This window comes from Mixophyes fleayi, chromosome 8, assembly GCF_038048845.1.
Source record: "Mixophyes fleayi isolate aMixFle1 chromosome 8, aMixFle1.hap1, whole genome shotgun sequence".
NCBI lineage: Eukaryota > Metazoa > Chordata > Amphibia > Anura > Limnodynastidae > Mixophyes > Mixophyes fleayi.
In genome coordinates, this window is record NC_134409.1 from 18,733,236 (window position 1) to 18,749,510 (window position 16,275).

Here is a 16,275-nt window from a genome sequence, read left to right on the forward strand (position 1 = left end):
ATATAAAACCTCTGTACATGTTATGTTTTGGGAAAATTATCTTATGACTACATGATATTTCTATGTTAGATTGCTCTATGATGACTCCATCTGTACTTTGCAACCTTTAAATATTTAACTCTCTAAATATATTAAATACAACTGTACCAATTACTGAACAGTCCTCATTTCCTGTGCCCTAGGGACTTTTTAGGCAGAGGCTGGCAAACAAGAAGATCAACAAAATCATGTTGGCAAGACAACCACAATGCAGATACAGCCAGAGGTCGGGTGTGTTCCTCCATGAGTATAGGGTGTGCATTGAACAGGGCCAATGTGTCAGGGGGGCTGTGCCTGCTCCTTGGCTTATGGGGCAACTTTGCACTCATGGGGTTGACCCGTCAACAATCATTACCTTTCCACACCGCATGAGCAGGGCCATCTTAACAACATTATGGGCCCCTGGGCAAAGCAGTGCACCGGGGCCCCTAGATATAGATATAGATATATAGATGTATACAGATACAGATATAGATATAGATATATAGAGATAGAGATAGATAGATGTACTTGCTCAGTGACCCTTGTAGGTTTTTTTTGCAGGTTTTTTTCTTTTGCAGGATTATTTATTCTCATTAAGAGCCGTGCCTATGGGGCCCCATTGCCCGTGGGGCCCCCGGGCAGCTGCCCATCGTGCCCAATGGAAAAGATGGCCCTGCGCATGAGAAGCGCTGGAGTCCCTGCTTCTGATGCAGCAGCTCCCAGTCACTGATGGGCTGATTATCCTGTTCTGCAGTGACTTTAGCAGAGCGAGGTGCTCTCCCTGACAGTGGCTGGTAGCTGCCACACAGAAAGCTGGAGAACACACCGAGTGGAGGGGGTACTACTGGTTCATCTTCTTGGGGACAGAAAAGGCTTGGATAAAATATTATGAAGATTGAAGTCTGCACATGATGGCATGGGCTATTCTGAGTACAGACCATGGTTAGTTTAAATCCTATATCCATTCTGTTTAATATACAGCACCCTAAATTACTCTTCTCCGCCTCAAGGATGACCCTGGATCCAAGTCAGTGAATGTGCAATTAAGACATATCTTGAACAAACTGAATAGCCTGTTCTGCAGGTTAGTAGGTGTCTAAAACTAATCACTAGAAAGAGTATGTGTGTATGCAACAGACAAGCATATAAACTAAACGTTTTACTAGGGTTTGATACAAATAAAATAAAAAAACAACAAATATATAATCAGGTGCTGGAATAATTATAAATAAAAATATATATATCTAATTCTAAATAATCCCTTGCTGATCTGCAGCTGTCAAGAACAAGGTTATTGGAACCATCCACATCTAAGTATTAAGCAAACATTAAAACATACAGAAATCGCTGATGTGCAATAAAATAACAAAGTTTTATTAAAAAAAAAATAAAAAACATATATAATACCTTGTTTCCAAGATCAAAAATGGCATTTATACATACTTTGCCTGATCAAATATAGGCATCCTATAATAATATTCTGAATAATATCAAAGTTCCAATCCTCAGGAGCACAAACAAATTTTAGAAGTGAAAAATCCTATGCAACTTCAAAGAGTTAAATGGCCGTTGTATTCGAGTATGCATGCTAATAACGTGTTAGTTCTTATGTGTTATGCGAGGGATACAACTGTTGCAGATATTTATTCATTTGTTAGTATATGAAAAAAAAGTCCCAAGCTTGCCCACAATACTTAATGATTACTGGAACTCCACATATAGCTGAAGATGTCTTGCACATTGGCAAGAGTAAATACGAGCCGCAGAGATTTATTACAAAGCCGTCTTCTTGGTCAGCTTGTGCACCCACCTCGTTCCAGAAACTCTTGTGTGCTTTTTTTTCCTACATATGAAGCTAAAAACCTATTCTCACTCATTCTTCTATGTGTATATTGTCTAATCTGAATTACATACTACTTCCTGTCCATGCGGATGTCACCATTCTTGCATTATTTAAAGAATGTCACACGTACCTGCCTCATATTCCCTTTGTCATATATATTTCTCTACCACTCTCCCCCTGTCACCAGGGACGCCAAGAAGAATGTTAGGGGCATGCAAGCGCCTCTTTGGAGTCCTGCCTTGCATGTTAAAAGCACTAGTCCACCCCTACAAAAAAAAAGCCTTGCATTGTCCTTTGCACCATTAGCAAGACATCAGCTCTCAGCTCTCCATGAGTCAGTACCTCTTACTACCATGTGTGAAGCTGATTGAACTAGAACTAGATTGTCATGATTCATTCTCCTGTTATATTAGCTTGCTAATTCATCTACTCCAGTTCATCTAGTTCATTTATCTCACAAGTCACAGGATACCTTCCCTGTCAGCTCAAGACACAGCGCTGAGTGCTGCATGCTATATACTATAGTTCTGTTTACTCCACCATATATAGGGGGAGATGTATCAAACCTTCAAGACAGATAAGTGGAAAAGTTAAAAAAAAATTACTGTATTTTGAAAGCAAAAAAAAAATAACACATTATATTACTCTGAATTTGGGTGTTTCTAATTTGCATATTATGGAAGTAAAAAATAATAATGAAAATTGTATTAACTTTGCAGAGCTCAACATGTCACTACCAGTTTGTTGTATAAGTGATTGCCCATTTAAAATATTAAAAATGGTCAGATATATTAAACATATCTGAACATTTTTACAGGACTATAACTCAACCAATGTGCTAGTAGATATGCCTACTGTATGTGTAATAGACTAGGGGGTATATTTACTAATCTGCGGGTTTGAAAAAGTGGGTGTTGCCTATAGCAACCAGATTCTAGCTGTCTTTTTGTAGAATGTACTAAATGATAGCTAGAATCTGATTGGTTGCTATAGGCAACATCTCCACTTTTTCAAACCTGCAGTTTAGTAAATATACCTCTAGATCTATGTTTCCCTCCACTTCTCTCAGCAGGTTTCAGAACCAGTGAAATAATTAACTAATATTTTGAACTAATCTTTGAAGTAAACTAGAACATAACGAACTAGACCACAAAATTAACTAGTTTCGTATCACTAACTGGCAGACAGTCTTGCCAAATAATCCTAACGTGATCTCGCGAGACCAAGAGCTCAGCAGTGGAAGGTGCTCACAAACACACAGCCCGGTCATCGGGACAGACACCTATGACCGGACAGCACCTACCCCCTCCCAACCCCCTACTACATGAAAATCATAAGACAAATAAACAAATTTAAAGATTAAAAAAAAAATGAGGGCTCCAGCACAGGTACTTAGTTTACACCCCACAAACCGCTCTGCGCTCCTGCTTGTCACTTATAGGGGGGGGGGATAGAACCTAAGTACTACTCTTGTACACAGGTCCACTTAATTTATAAAACACCCATGGTGACTGAACAAGAAAAGCAGAGCTGTGTAGAGTAATTTAAGTGGTAGCTGAGTTTAGAAGCAACACAGTTTGTTGGAGAAGTATACGGAGCTAAACTACTGCAGAGTAAATGAGCAGCAGCTGGAGAGTATAAACAATAGCTGATTTCAGCAGTAACAAACATACATTGTAGAAGCTGGAGAGGAGTGAGAGCCTGATTGAATCAGCCAGTGCAGAGATTTAGAACTGAGGGCTAGATTTACTAAGCTGCGGGTTTGAAAAAGTGGGGATGTTGCCTATAGCAACCAATCAGATTCAAGATTTCATTTATTTAGTACATTCTACAAAATGACAGCTAGAATCTGATTGGTTGCTATAGGCAACATCCCCACTTTTTCAAACCCGCAGCTTAGTAAATCTAGCCCTTAGTGTAGAGAATCCAGTAAGCTTTGTCAGGGGCAGGTCCCACAGTGGACTACCTTGGGCTGGGTCACTAGGAAACCTGCATTTTTTTTCCTTTAAAATAGGCTGCTAAGTAGAGTCTTGCCCCCTGGGCCAAAATTTCCCACCCCTCCCCTGAGCTTTGTACAAAACCAGAAAGTCAGGACCTGATACTGGAGCCAAGACCCTCAGGGTTGCACATAGGCTCTCAATAACTGTGGGTCAAGGAAGTATATATTATGGCTGTTGGTGAATCCTAAACGTAACCCTCTCCTGATACATACACCCCCTGCATATAGTTCAAATTGAGAACACATTGACATAACCGATATGAAATCTATATCATCAGATGCTGAAATCCTATTATAACACACTTCCAAATTATTGTAGATCAGCTGCCCAAAGGCCTTTAGAAATACATGTGATTTACAGATTATTTAAGAGTCCTCACCATTGAGATAAGAACTAGGGGCCTGATTCATTAGTGATCTTATCTGCCATTTTTTGATTATCTTAAGCAAATCCACTCTGTGCATGCTCAGAAAAGGGAGATAAGAAGCAAAATCCACTGCGTAAGTGAAGAATTTCTTAAGTTAAGATAAAAATACATCTTAACTTCACTCTTATCTCCCAGTTTCTTCTTAAAAATAAGCATCTTAATTTTTGCACAAGATAAGATCACTAATGAATCAGACCCTAGATTTGCAGATCAATACAACATTTAAATAAACTTATGCACTTGCACTTACTGGCTTCTTTGATTGATGTTTTGTGTGTGTGCATGTACACACCCTCCTGCAGCTTTACTCTCCTCCTACTCTACTTATTGTCCTATCATTTGGATTCCTAGGCAGTTGCCTCGTTCTGTCACTAACATTTATATCAATGGATGTGTAGAACAGAGTGTAGTGTATATCCCAGACATGGCATCCTCTGTGCTGCCAGGGCTCTTCTCTCTGAGTGTCCCTGAACTCTGTCACTGGGCAGCCTGGCTCTGTGTCCTGTATTTGCTGTTCAAGGTCTCTAAGCTGTATCTGAGATTCAGGGAGCTGGATAGAATCTTCTCTGCTTTCCCTGGTCCTAAACGTCACTGGCTGTATGGCAATGCTCATGAGGTAAGGGACTGGCTGTGTTATGGATTCTGGGGATTAACAATTTAGTCAGTGGAGAGTCAGCACTGAGATTTTTTGCTTTCTTTTGTTAGTCTGAAATTCTGGGGGTTATTTACTAACGTTGCAACTGTTCTCTGCTCTGTCTAACTTTATGTAGTGGTATGTGGGCAGGTTTCAGTGGCTTTTGAAGCAATTTAGGGGAGCATGTGGGGGCATTTTTGTATGAGTGGTGTTACCAATATCATTCGGTGATTGTCTGATGACTAACAGTTATACAAACAGGAAAATGCAGTATAATAGCGTCATGTACAACATATTAACTTACTCAAACGTGATTGGAGTTTGTATGTTCTCCCTGTGTTTGTGTGGGTTTCCTCCGGGTGCTCTGGTTTCCTCCCACACTCCAAAAACATACTGGTAGGTTAATAGGCTGCTATCAAAATTGACCCTAGTCTCTCCCTCTCTGTCTGTATCCGTCTATGTCTGTGTGTGTCTATATTAGGGAATTTAGACTGTAAGCTCCAATGGGGCAGGGACTGAAGTGAATGAGTTCTCTGTACAGTGCTGCGGAATTAGTGGCGCTCAGGGCCGGATTAAGGGAATGGAGGCCCCTGGGCTAAGGGGCCCCCCACCCCCCGCGAGGACCCCCCCAAGCACTTACCTGTCAGTGCAGTCCTCTGTCCCGGCGCGCTGTAAGCTCCTTACTGAGGAGATCTGGCGAGAGTTCATGAACTCTCGCGAGATATCCTCAGTAAGCAGACTACAGCGCGCCGAGACGGAGGACTGCACTGACAGTACTCAGCAGCATCGATCGGGCCGGGGGCGCCCCCGCCCCCGACCGATCAATAATGCTGCTGAGGAGTTTGAAGGGCCCCCTGGATGCCCGAGGCCCCTGGGCTATAGCCCAGTTAGACCTCGGGTTAATCCGGCCCTGGTGGCGCTATATAAATAAATGATGATGATGGACAACATCTCCTGACATCTGTGCTATAAACTCAGATAGTGTGGATTGATGTAATTTAAAACAGCGATGCTCACATTGCCAGTATGAAGGGGGCAATGCCAGGACCCGCCGGCTCGATCAATAAAAACCTTCAAATAAAAAATGGTTAGGGTTAGGCTTCTTGCTAAGGATTTTACATGCTCCAGCCACTGGGTCCTGGCATTGCCACCTTAATATTGGCAATGTCAGTGTTGCCCTTCTGAAATTAAGGGTTCTGTGTGGCCCTTCTGAATGTTCAAGGGCAGCATATATCAGCTCACCCATCACTGATATAACATCTGTTTGAATATATAATGTACTTACTGTTTTGTTTAGGTATCTACATTTACAGCAATAAAATATTCTGCTCTAATACATTATTAATAAGTTCAGAGTGTGTTAACCTGCATGCTGGGATTATGGGTGGAGACCTACAGGTGATCATGTATCACCTTTACCTTCCATTCTATAAATAAGGTATAGAACAATTATTTGCATTTTCTGTGTTGAACTGTAATCACACATACATGACACTAACAATCTTCAGACTTCAATCTGTTGCATTAATATGGTATTTGCTGTTGTGTTTATGCAGCTGCTTTCGGTTTGTGCAACAATACAATGGTCTGCTCTATAGAATGCTTTATTGAAGTAAAAAAATGTTCAGGATTTGCATCACAAATTCTGGGTTTGGGGGTGAATACATAGAAGTGAGACTGTAATGAAACATAGGTAGTGATGAGAAATCGAGATTTCAACCCGTCTCCTAAGTATTCCTATTACTAGATCTACAGTATTAATACCTCCAAACTATGGGCCTGGTTACAGTATATAGAAAGGTCCAAAATATTTTTTTTTCCTTGTGTCCCTTTTTATATTAGCTATGTGCATGCAACTAAACATCTATGCTAGTTATTACTAGGAACAAATCTAGTGTCTTGATTTATCTCCACTTGAATGAGTTCACAATCCCCAGAAAATCATGTCTGTGTCTAGCACAGAAGCTGGTTGTAAGAATTTTTTCTAAGTAGAAAAGAACTGGCCCTTGTTCTGCCAGTTCATCGTTGTTATATTTGTTCCTCTTAGACCAGTGGTACTCGACCTTCTTTTAACTGGGGCCAGAGGTGTTAGGTCTTGCACGCATGGGTGCTTAAGTCATGTGAATAAATGGAGCCGTAATAGGGGACCGTGCAAGAGGGGAAACCGCCCAGGTTGCAAAGCTGAAGTATATTGAAAATTTTAGGATACTATGGTTACAAATAAGGCTAGGGGTGATCCATTTTCCTTCTTGTCCCAGGGGCTAAAATTTCTAGTTACATCTCTGTGAGTAATGCATGTTTGTTAAGCATATTAAATGTGATTTCATCATCATCATCATCATTTTATTTATATAGCGCCACTAATTTTGCAGCGCTGTACAGAAAATGCCTTCCTGCTGATGGTTGTAACACTAACTTACAATGCATATTATCAGTGTCACTGTCTAACTCGGGCTGTTGTGTTTTCATGACATCATTGTGTGCTGTCATGCTTTTGTTGCTGCGACTGTTGTATGCCTCGTTAGTGCTTGCACATGAATTACTGCTTTTTAAAGCACCATTGTTTTTTGTTTCAATTTCCTGAAGTTTTATCTGTCTGACCACTGTATTTTTCTCAAGCCAGACATTGATCCCACTCGGATAGGGTAAGATGTCTCTACCCCGGCACAACTCCTGTGTCTCCAGGAGGCATGCCTTTCAGAGCAAAGTCTTCAGATGGAACATATTGCGTGAGCTCTGCAAAAGATTAATTGTCATCTGGATACAGGGCTCCCCTGTGCTACTAATGCCCAATTAACAGCCCCTCTCCAAGTATTGCCTGTTCCTAAGCTCCAGTGAGCCTCACATTCCAGAATCCCACCATTATAGCAAATAATGAAATTCCTGCCCAGGCGTCCTTAATCACTGCTCCATTCAATATGGCTTCAGCCAGCTATGATCCAGTGTCGCCTCTCGCATGTGGCATGCATAATACAGCTACTCGACTAAGGCAGCTCCGGCATGGGCATCTCCTCTGTGGAAGAAAGATTTATCCCTGGTCAAGTTATACGACATAGTCTCTGGTCTTTGATGCAGCACAGCTTCAGTTTCTGCTCAACCATTGGGCATCTCTCAGTATTGGAGGCCAGTACACTACTGAATTTTGCACCATTGGTGCCGAGACCGGCTTGAATAATGAGGCTTTAGTGGCTGCACTCTGTCAAGGACTTTTCAAACATCTTGGAGACAGGATGACCTTTCATGATTTGCTTACAATTGCTTAGAAAAGCTTGTTGGTCTTAATAACAAGTCTGGATTTTCTCATCAGGGAGTGTAATTTAAGGAAGAACAGAACAAGAAGACAATCTACATCGGAAGAAGAACCTATGCAACTAGGAGGCACATGCCTTTATAATAATGAAAGAGAGAGCAGAATCTTTTGAACTTTGCTCATACTATGGGACTAAAGGACTTCTCATCTCCACCTGTCCTGTCAGACCCACTACCCAGTGAGGAGCTATGGTAGAAAAACATTTCTTTTCTACTGCTCCTTAGATACTGTCTTTGTATATTTTTAAACATAAAATACACATCATCTCAAATTACCACCCCATCACTCCTGTGCCCCTCCAAACTTTTTGAGAGAATTGCCTACACTCGCCTCACACACTTTCTTACCGCAAACATCCTATTGGATTCTCTTCAGTCAGGCTTTCGCTCTCAACAGTCCACAGAGACTGCATTGACCAAGGTTGTCAATGATTTTATCACCTCTAAAACTAAAGGCCATTACTCTCTTCTAATTCTCCAGGACCTCTCTGCTGCATTTGACACTGTAGACCATTCTCTCCTCATAGAAACCCTACAATCCCTAGGCCTTGAAGACACTGTCTTTTCCTGGTTCTCATCCTACCTATCGAATCGCTCTTTCAGTGTTAATTTCTATGGATCCACCTCTGCTCCATTACCTTTATCAGTTGGACTACTACAAGACTCAGTCCTAGGTCCTCTGCTGATCTCTATCTACACTACTTCTCTTGGAAAACTAAGAAGGGATGATACCCAAATTTACTTATTCTCACTTGATCTCTCTCCATCTGTGTTGTCTCACGTTACTGACTGTTTTTCTGCCATTTGATCTTGGATGTCCTCTCGCCAACTCAAACTCAATCTTTCAAAAATAGATAATAATATTCCCACCCACCAACAGAAGCTTCCTGCCTGACATTTCAATTTCTGTTGACAACATGACCATAAATCCCACCGGGCAAGCTTGCTGCCTAGGTGTAATCCTTGACTCACAATTATCTTTTGTTCCCCACATCAATTCTATATTTATATCATGTTGCATACATCTAAAAAACATTTACAGAATACATACATATCTCACACAAGAGACTGCAAAAACTTTAATTCATGCACTCATCATCTCCTGCATCAACTTTTGCAATTCCTACCTTACTAGTCTTCCTTAAATCAGACTCTTACCCCTACAATCCGTTTTGCACGCAGCGCCAAGATTGATTTTTCCTGGCATGTCGTTTTTCCTCTGCTGAGCCACTCCGTCAGTCTCTACATTGGTTGCCTGTTTTTCAACGTATTCAATATAAAATTGTTCTACTAACATGCAAGGCCATCAACAAAACTGCACCTATATACATAGATACATCTCTCCCAACTCGACACCTCCGTTCTACACAAGACCTGCGTCTCTCTTCCACTCTCATCACATCCTCCCATTCCCGGTTACAGGACTTTATTCGGGCTGCACCCACTTTGTGGAATTTCCTCCTTTGTACAATAAGACTTTCCTCTAGTCTTCAAATGTTCTCTGAAAACCCACCTCTTCAGGCAAGCTTATAATATTCCTCAACCACATTCTTAACCTCCCTAGGTTACCCTATTACCACCTTCTACACAGTTAACACAAGACAAAAACCTTGTGATCAACATTGCTGTGTATCTGGATCTCTGGATATAGTCCTCTAGGTACTTTTTTACCTTTGCATTCTAGCTGGACCAATACGCAATTGTCCCATAGAATGTGAGCTTGTTCCCAATTGTAAAGTGCTAGATAATTTGCTGGCACTGTATAAATAAATGTTGATTTTATGATCTTCTCTTCTACTCAAACTAGTCCCATGTTTAAGCCGAACAGCTTCCTTGAAGGTCAGAGGAATTTATGTTTTCCAACCTCATCCAGTCTCCATAATGCATCATTATATTAGGGTACCCATGGCTCCTCAAGCACACTACCTTTCTCAACTGGTATTAAGAATAGTTACTTGTTGGAGCAATTTTTGCGGACGATCCTTTATTCCATTTCGCTTCCATAATCGTCTAATAGTGCTATCGGCTTCCTCATATCTCCGCAATATTGGACCTACTTTGTAGTTTTTGACAAGTAAGAAACAGAGGTTCACACACCTGGAGACAATGCTATTGACCTGTTGCCTGGATCTCTTTCTCCACCTGTCATCTTTCTGAGCCAGAGAACAAGGCCATAAAGGATAATATTGAGGAGAACCTAGAAAAATTATTTATCCAATGTCCATGCAGCAGCCTCAGGATTTTTCTTGTTTAAAGACTGTACACTTTCCCTCTGCTTTGTCTAAATTAGGCAAATAGCAGAAAAAAAACCAGATATCTTCTTCCTTTGATCACAGAGCTGTTCAAGTGTCCGCAAGGATCACAATTCTTGCCAAACTGGATTTGTGTGACGCTTAGAAAGGTTGATGAGTGGAAAATCTAGTTCAACACCTGTAATCAGGGGAGGGCTGGCAAATTTTAGCCCAGGGGGCAAAACTCGACTCAGCAGCCTATGTTAAAGGAAAAAAAATGCAGTTGGCCCAGTGACCCAGTCAAAGGTAGCCCATTATGGGATCGGCTTATGGGGGGGCAGATCCCCTCAGCCCAACCTGCCCTTGCTTGTAATGTGGTGTACTATAACTACACCATAATGTTATTTAGCTTATTCAACACCCCAGCAGTTTTCCAAGGCTTTACTAAAAAATAAATTTTTTTAATATTTTGGATCTCTTCCAAATCCATGTTTAAACAATATTAAAGTAGAAGTTTTCCAAGACGGCTCTCTGTTAGAAACTGATTCCGTGGACAACCCTCTTTGTTATTCCGATTCACCCAGTGTAATAGACACAATTTTCCAGGACTCAACCTCATTCTCCACCTGGTTCTGGAGGTAAACTGTATGTTCCATTCCAAAATACATTAGTGTGCTCATGATTCCAAATTTGGCAAGTCACCCAGGATCTAAGCATACCTTTAGACCTCATTCTTTGTGGTGGTCCAATATAAAGAACAATATAAACGACTTTGTAGCTACTCTGAACATTTTGTTTCGGAAGCAAATACCACATTCAATGTGGTTATTAACAGCTTTTATCCATCCCTCCAAAACAATGGTCACACGTTGAAGTTGATTTAATTGTAGAGCTTCTTCCCCTGAAAGATATTATTACCAACCTTGTTAGAGTGGCTCATTTCTCTAAGCAATCCAAATGGTTTCCTGCAAAATACACCATTTGCTGAGGGTAACCTCTCACCACACCTTCTGCGTCACCTGGTAGGAGTTGTGACTTCTGCCTGAGGCTAATGTCCAGGATTTCGGGTCAGTTTCCTGCTTTTGCTGGCAAGCCTTTCCAGTCTGCCTTCTCCCAGCATGACATCAGGCTATACCAAACCCTAGGTTGCAGGGAACTCTGCTGGCCCCAAGGACACAACTGCTCCTTATCCATGCTTTAGTGTTCCAGATGCATAAGAAAAGAAGGCAACCAACCCCCTGCCATCCCCAGTTCCACCTCCATAAAACATGGAGCTACCCCCATTCCTTCCAAGCCCCATCTTCAAAATTCCGCTTCTAGCCCCTATTGTTGCTATTATTTATGATGTTTCATTCAAGTTCAGTTTTATGTGCACTCTTCTACTGAAGGTTTCTTGTTTTCATCCATGTAATTCATATGGTTAGCAAGAACTGCTGGTGATATTCCTATGTAATGTGGGAATTAGGTGCGGCAGGGTGGATAGATTGATGGGAACTGTGGGCGTTAGGGGTGTCGTGTTTATCGCTGCAGCTTGCACGGAGTTGAAATTTTATTTGGCTCTAGATTATGATCTCACGACTTGTTAGTGTCTGCGCCTGCATCTCTCCTATTAAAGACGCCTGTTCTTGGCACTCTCTTCAAGAGCAAGGTATTCATTGTTGTGTTGTGAGAACGCCATTGTTGCCATGAGCATTAACGCTCAGTACAATATAATAGAGTTTTTCAGCACTAATAATAATTTTAAATACATACTACATTATTTAGCCGGGAGGATTTAAAAACCTGCTTTGAGCTATGTTAATAGTGAAGACAACGTGCAAGGTTTTGTCTTCACTTCTAACCTATGTTGCTTTTCAACACTGGTGTGTATCGCCTCCTTCATGTGGGGATATTTGGGATCTCAATTGTCAGTGCGCCATTGTATTGGTGACCCAAAGGAGGCAGTTTTCAATAGAATATGTCATACATGCTACTAAGGGAACTGCAAAAACCAGCATCAGGGACCCGCTTTGGACACCACCATTGGATTCGCAACTCTACTTTAAGCATATGTCAATGGCCCCCCACAGGTCAGTTGTTGTGACATCCTTACCATTAAATTAGGGAAAACCCTTACTTTGGATTTATTATGTAGATATTGTTATCATACACTTGGGATTTACTAAATATTGAAAGTACAGTAAGAAATCGATCACTGATCCATCTAGAATGGATAGGCTGCGCTTTCATGAATATTGTCTCCGCTGGTAAAGTGTGGATGAGCAAAAGTTTGCACCAGTTGGTTAGAGTGAGCACACCTTGAATAATGGGGGGAGCAGGAGGGGGTGTGAAAAAGAAATGCATTACAAGGTAAAGTGTGAATGGATTCCCGCAGATGTTTTACTGGACTTCGCATGATATGAAGCATGATGTGGTATTCCTGGACTGAGGAAATTCTCTGTCACTGGGGCATCTTGGCTGTTTGTGTCAAAACAATGGAAGTTCTATAGACAGAACTCTGATGGAGTGGAAGGCAGCTCTCTCTTTTAGTTTTAGGGATACATTGTCCTGCTTCAACCCCCCACCCCCCACCTTCTTACCCAGTACTGTCAACTTTAATTATATAGTGGCTATTTTAAAAGACAAAATCCATGGCCCATTCGGAGTCTACAGATTGTAATAGTGCTGACAAACTTGGGACTATTGGAAAGTATGCGGTACTGACTGTCTGCAGGGTCACAGTTACAGCTATTTGTTATAAACTTCCAGTTGTGTTGTCCCTTTGATAATTTTGCTATACTGTGCACTGAAGTGGCTTCCTCTCTGTTATGTAGAAGATTGGATTCATGTGAGTGGAGCTGTTATCATTTTACTGATCCTGCTAAATGAATCTGTAAAGTCAGTAGATGATAACAAAACAAATCTGGTCCAGTTTATTGAACTGGGTAATAGGTGCATGGAAATAAGGTCATTATTCACAATATCTAGTACAGCAACATAAGCTAACGTTACTGTCCTAGAAAAATGTAACCCCGAATCATGGGCCATAGATACAGTGAAAATATCAACTTGATTTTTTTTTTTTTTGTATTATTTAATAACATATCTGTATAACTTATTATTTTTTTCCAGTAATGTGCATGTTCATACTTATTTTATATAATGCCAATGGTACAGAATGCAAAAAAGAAGAATAATATTGTGCCATTTCTAGTAGTATAAAAATGGGTCCCTAAAAAAAAATATTTAAGAAAGGATAAAATGTCAAATACAATCTATTTTGATAAATGTGTGGCAGGTAAACATCTTTGGTAACTTCTTTGAAAAGTATGCACTCAATTTATTTTTTTTATTTTTTTAGTGAATAGACTTATCAGTATTTGCAAGTAATGATATATAAGTGCTTGTGTGTGTGTGTGTGTGTGTGTGTGTGTGTGTGTGTGTGTGTAATAATGGAACACAATTAGGTTTTTTAAATTTTCTCAAAACTGAGCTATTTAAGCAAAGTCACAAAACTAGTCTTTAATGAGGTGCAGCTATACAAAAATGCTGCAAATCCATCTCATCTTGCTGCGATTACCCGAAGTAACGCCTCCTACTGCTACTACCAGTAGAACAGGATTTTTTTGTTATGTGAATGTTACAACCATGATCTTGCAGACCTGTGGCATCACAATGTCAATGCATGTTCCAGGGTCAGACCCGGTAATAAAAAATGTCATGAGGCACTCCCTAAACATGGTGCAAAAAAAAGAAATAAATAGAACACTTTACACCAATGGCACATTAATAAACGTACCTGTACATGGCCTATGTTATTTCTTTATTATTAACCTTGCAAGGAAAAACTAAATACCAAATACATACCATGCTTCCGGACTGGCCTGGATTTTTGGGAAGGTCAGAGTCCCAGGTCTAGATTGGCAGACGGCCTACTAAAGTCTTGCAGGTGATTATAATAAAATATATTTTTATTTTATATGTACTGGAAAATGCATGACTATCTTTAATGACTGGTAGTATTTCTTTCTTACACATAGATATGACTTGATGATCATTGGCCACTTCAGCTATGTGGGGTGCAGATTAGTAAAAGTGGCCTAGGGGTACAAAAAGGAACCCAGTCAGGGGTAAAACTCGCGGAAGAGCATAACGAGAGCCTCGGTAACAAATACCCGCCACGTGTTCTACTTTGCAGGTAGTTACACCACTAAATCCAGGCCTTCATGCATGATAGGATTCAAGTCAAGACTATGTTTTGTGACCACAATATACAACGAACAGAATAAGGGAAGAACGTAAATATCTCAGTTTTGTGCTTCCGTTGTGCTTGGATCACTCACTTTTCTTTTTGTATTTTAACAGTTTAAACATGATGGGAATGATTTCGACATCATGGTTGGATATTCAAAACAATATGAATATGCATTCCCTATGTGGCTTGGAAATTTCTTTGCTTCTCTCTCTATCTGTCACCCAGACTATGCAAAGGCCGTTCTGTCCAGGCAGGGTAAGGCGTAACTGTACTCTACTGTTTTCTATATGTATTTGAAAAATATATGAAACGTTGTAAATTGTTTTCCTGGCCCTCATCACATTTTAACGCACTTGTACAAATGTGCAACCTACCTGCACCGCAGAAGTTTCCATCACCATTGGGTGACTGTACCATTAACTGTGGGTCATCTTGGTCCTCTTCAAGGGCCAGCCATCTGGTCAATGGGAGGGGGGGGGGGGGCAATTTTGTTGGCCATCTCAATATTCAGCCCATCAATTTAGGAGGATCTAGTGACCTCACTGAGGCATGAGGTACTTTGACAACTCCTGTCATAGTGATGGTCATATAGGCAGGAGAATTTTGAATCTCAGTCCACTTGACACAGATTGTGTTGAGAACACTGATTGGTTTATGTACCATTCAATCATGTGCTCAACACAAGAGAGCAGTGATCTGTTAAGAACATTGAGATTTGAAATGTAACGACTGTTACTTAATCGTCGGAAGGGGAGGTTAGCATCTCATGAACAGCATGGGTCCTGGAAACCTCTAATCCAGGGTGACCCCGCCAGAGTTATTATCATGTACACAGAAGAAACACATAGAACACCCCCTTTCCTCGGCTAGGGTGTGTACCACTCTTTTTGTGTCTTGTCTGCGAAAGGGCTCTTTACTGTGTATTTAGCATTGTGCGGTGCCTCCACCTTGGTATCAGTACTGTAGGCTCTTGGTGGGGTAGTGTTCTGGAGTTAATAACACCAGAGAGACCAAGGAACCATCCTCCCAAATACACTGGACCACAGGCACACACAAGGGCAATATTACTACACCAGACTGGTCTTTAGAAGCCACACCGGCACACTTATTATTGAGGCGTGGACTCCTGAAGTTTTTGTAGATTTTTTTATATCACGTATATATCTCTTTGGCTCAAACAATGGTTATGGGTAACTTGAGAACAATACTAATATCCAATAAACAATTTACACATGCGTCACTAGTTTTATACCACTTAGAGGTACCTCTATTGCTCCTAATGACTGTCTTGTAATATCTCTAAACAGGATAAATATCACTAGTAACATACACTAAACTCTATCACCGTTATGTGCTAACACATATCACACAAATGCAATTGAATATTAGACAAATGTATACAATCATGAAGTCTTTGTTAGTAGGCTGTTCAAATACAGATCACTTCTTCTCTTTCCCATGTGATTTGATAAAACACGCTCCCTTGTCTGTCTTTCCTTCAATTTAACACAAATGGAGAATATAATTTACACCCGCTGTGCTCCTTCTCTTCTTCTTAGGTATATGCATACATATA

The 16,275-nt window shown here is 40.7% G+C and overlaps 1 protein-coding gene across 1 annotated transcript in view; it reads left to right on the top strand.

Moving 5' to 3' along the window:
• The first annotated feature begins 4,681 nt into the window (after positions 1-4,681).
• LOC142100012 (cytochrome P450 4B1-like) overlaps positions 4,682-16,275 on the top strand; it is a 28,794-nt gene continuing 17,200 nt past the window's right edge. The window contains exons 1-2 of the mRNA XM_075184013.1: positions 4,682-4,907; positions 14,810-14,954. Coding sequence (XP_075040114.1) covers positions 4,716-4,907; positions 14,810-14,954 — 337 coding nt within the window. The 5' untranslated portion in view covers positions 4,682-4,715. The remainder of the gene's footprint in view (positions 4,908-14,809; positions 14,955-16,275) is intronic.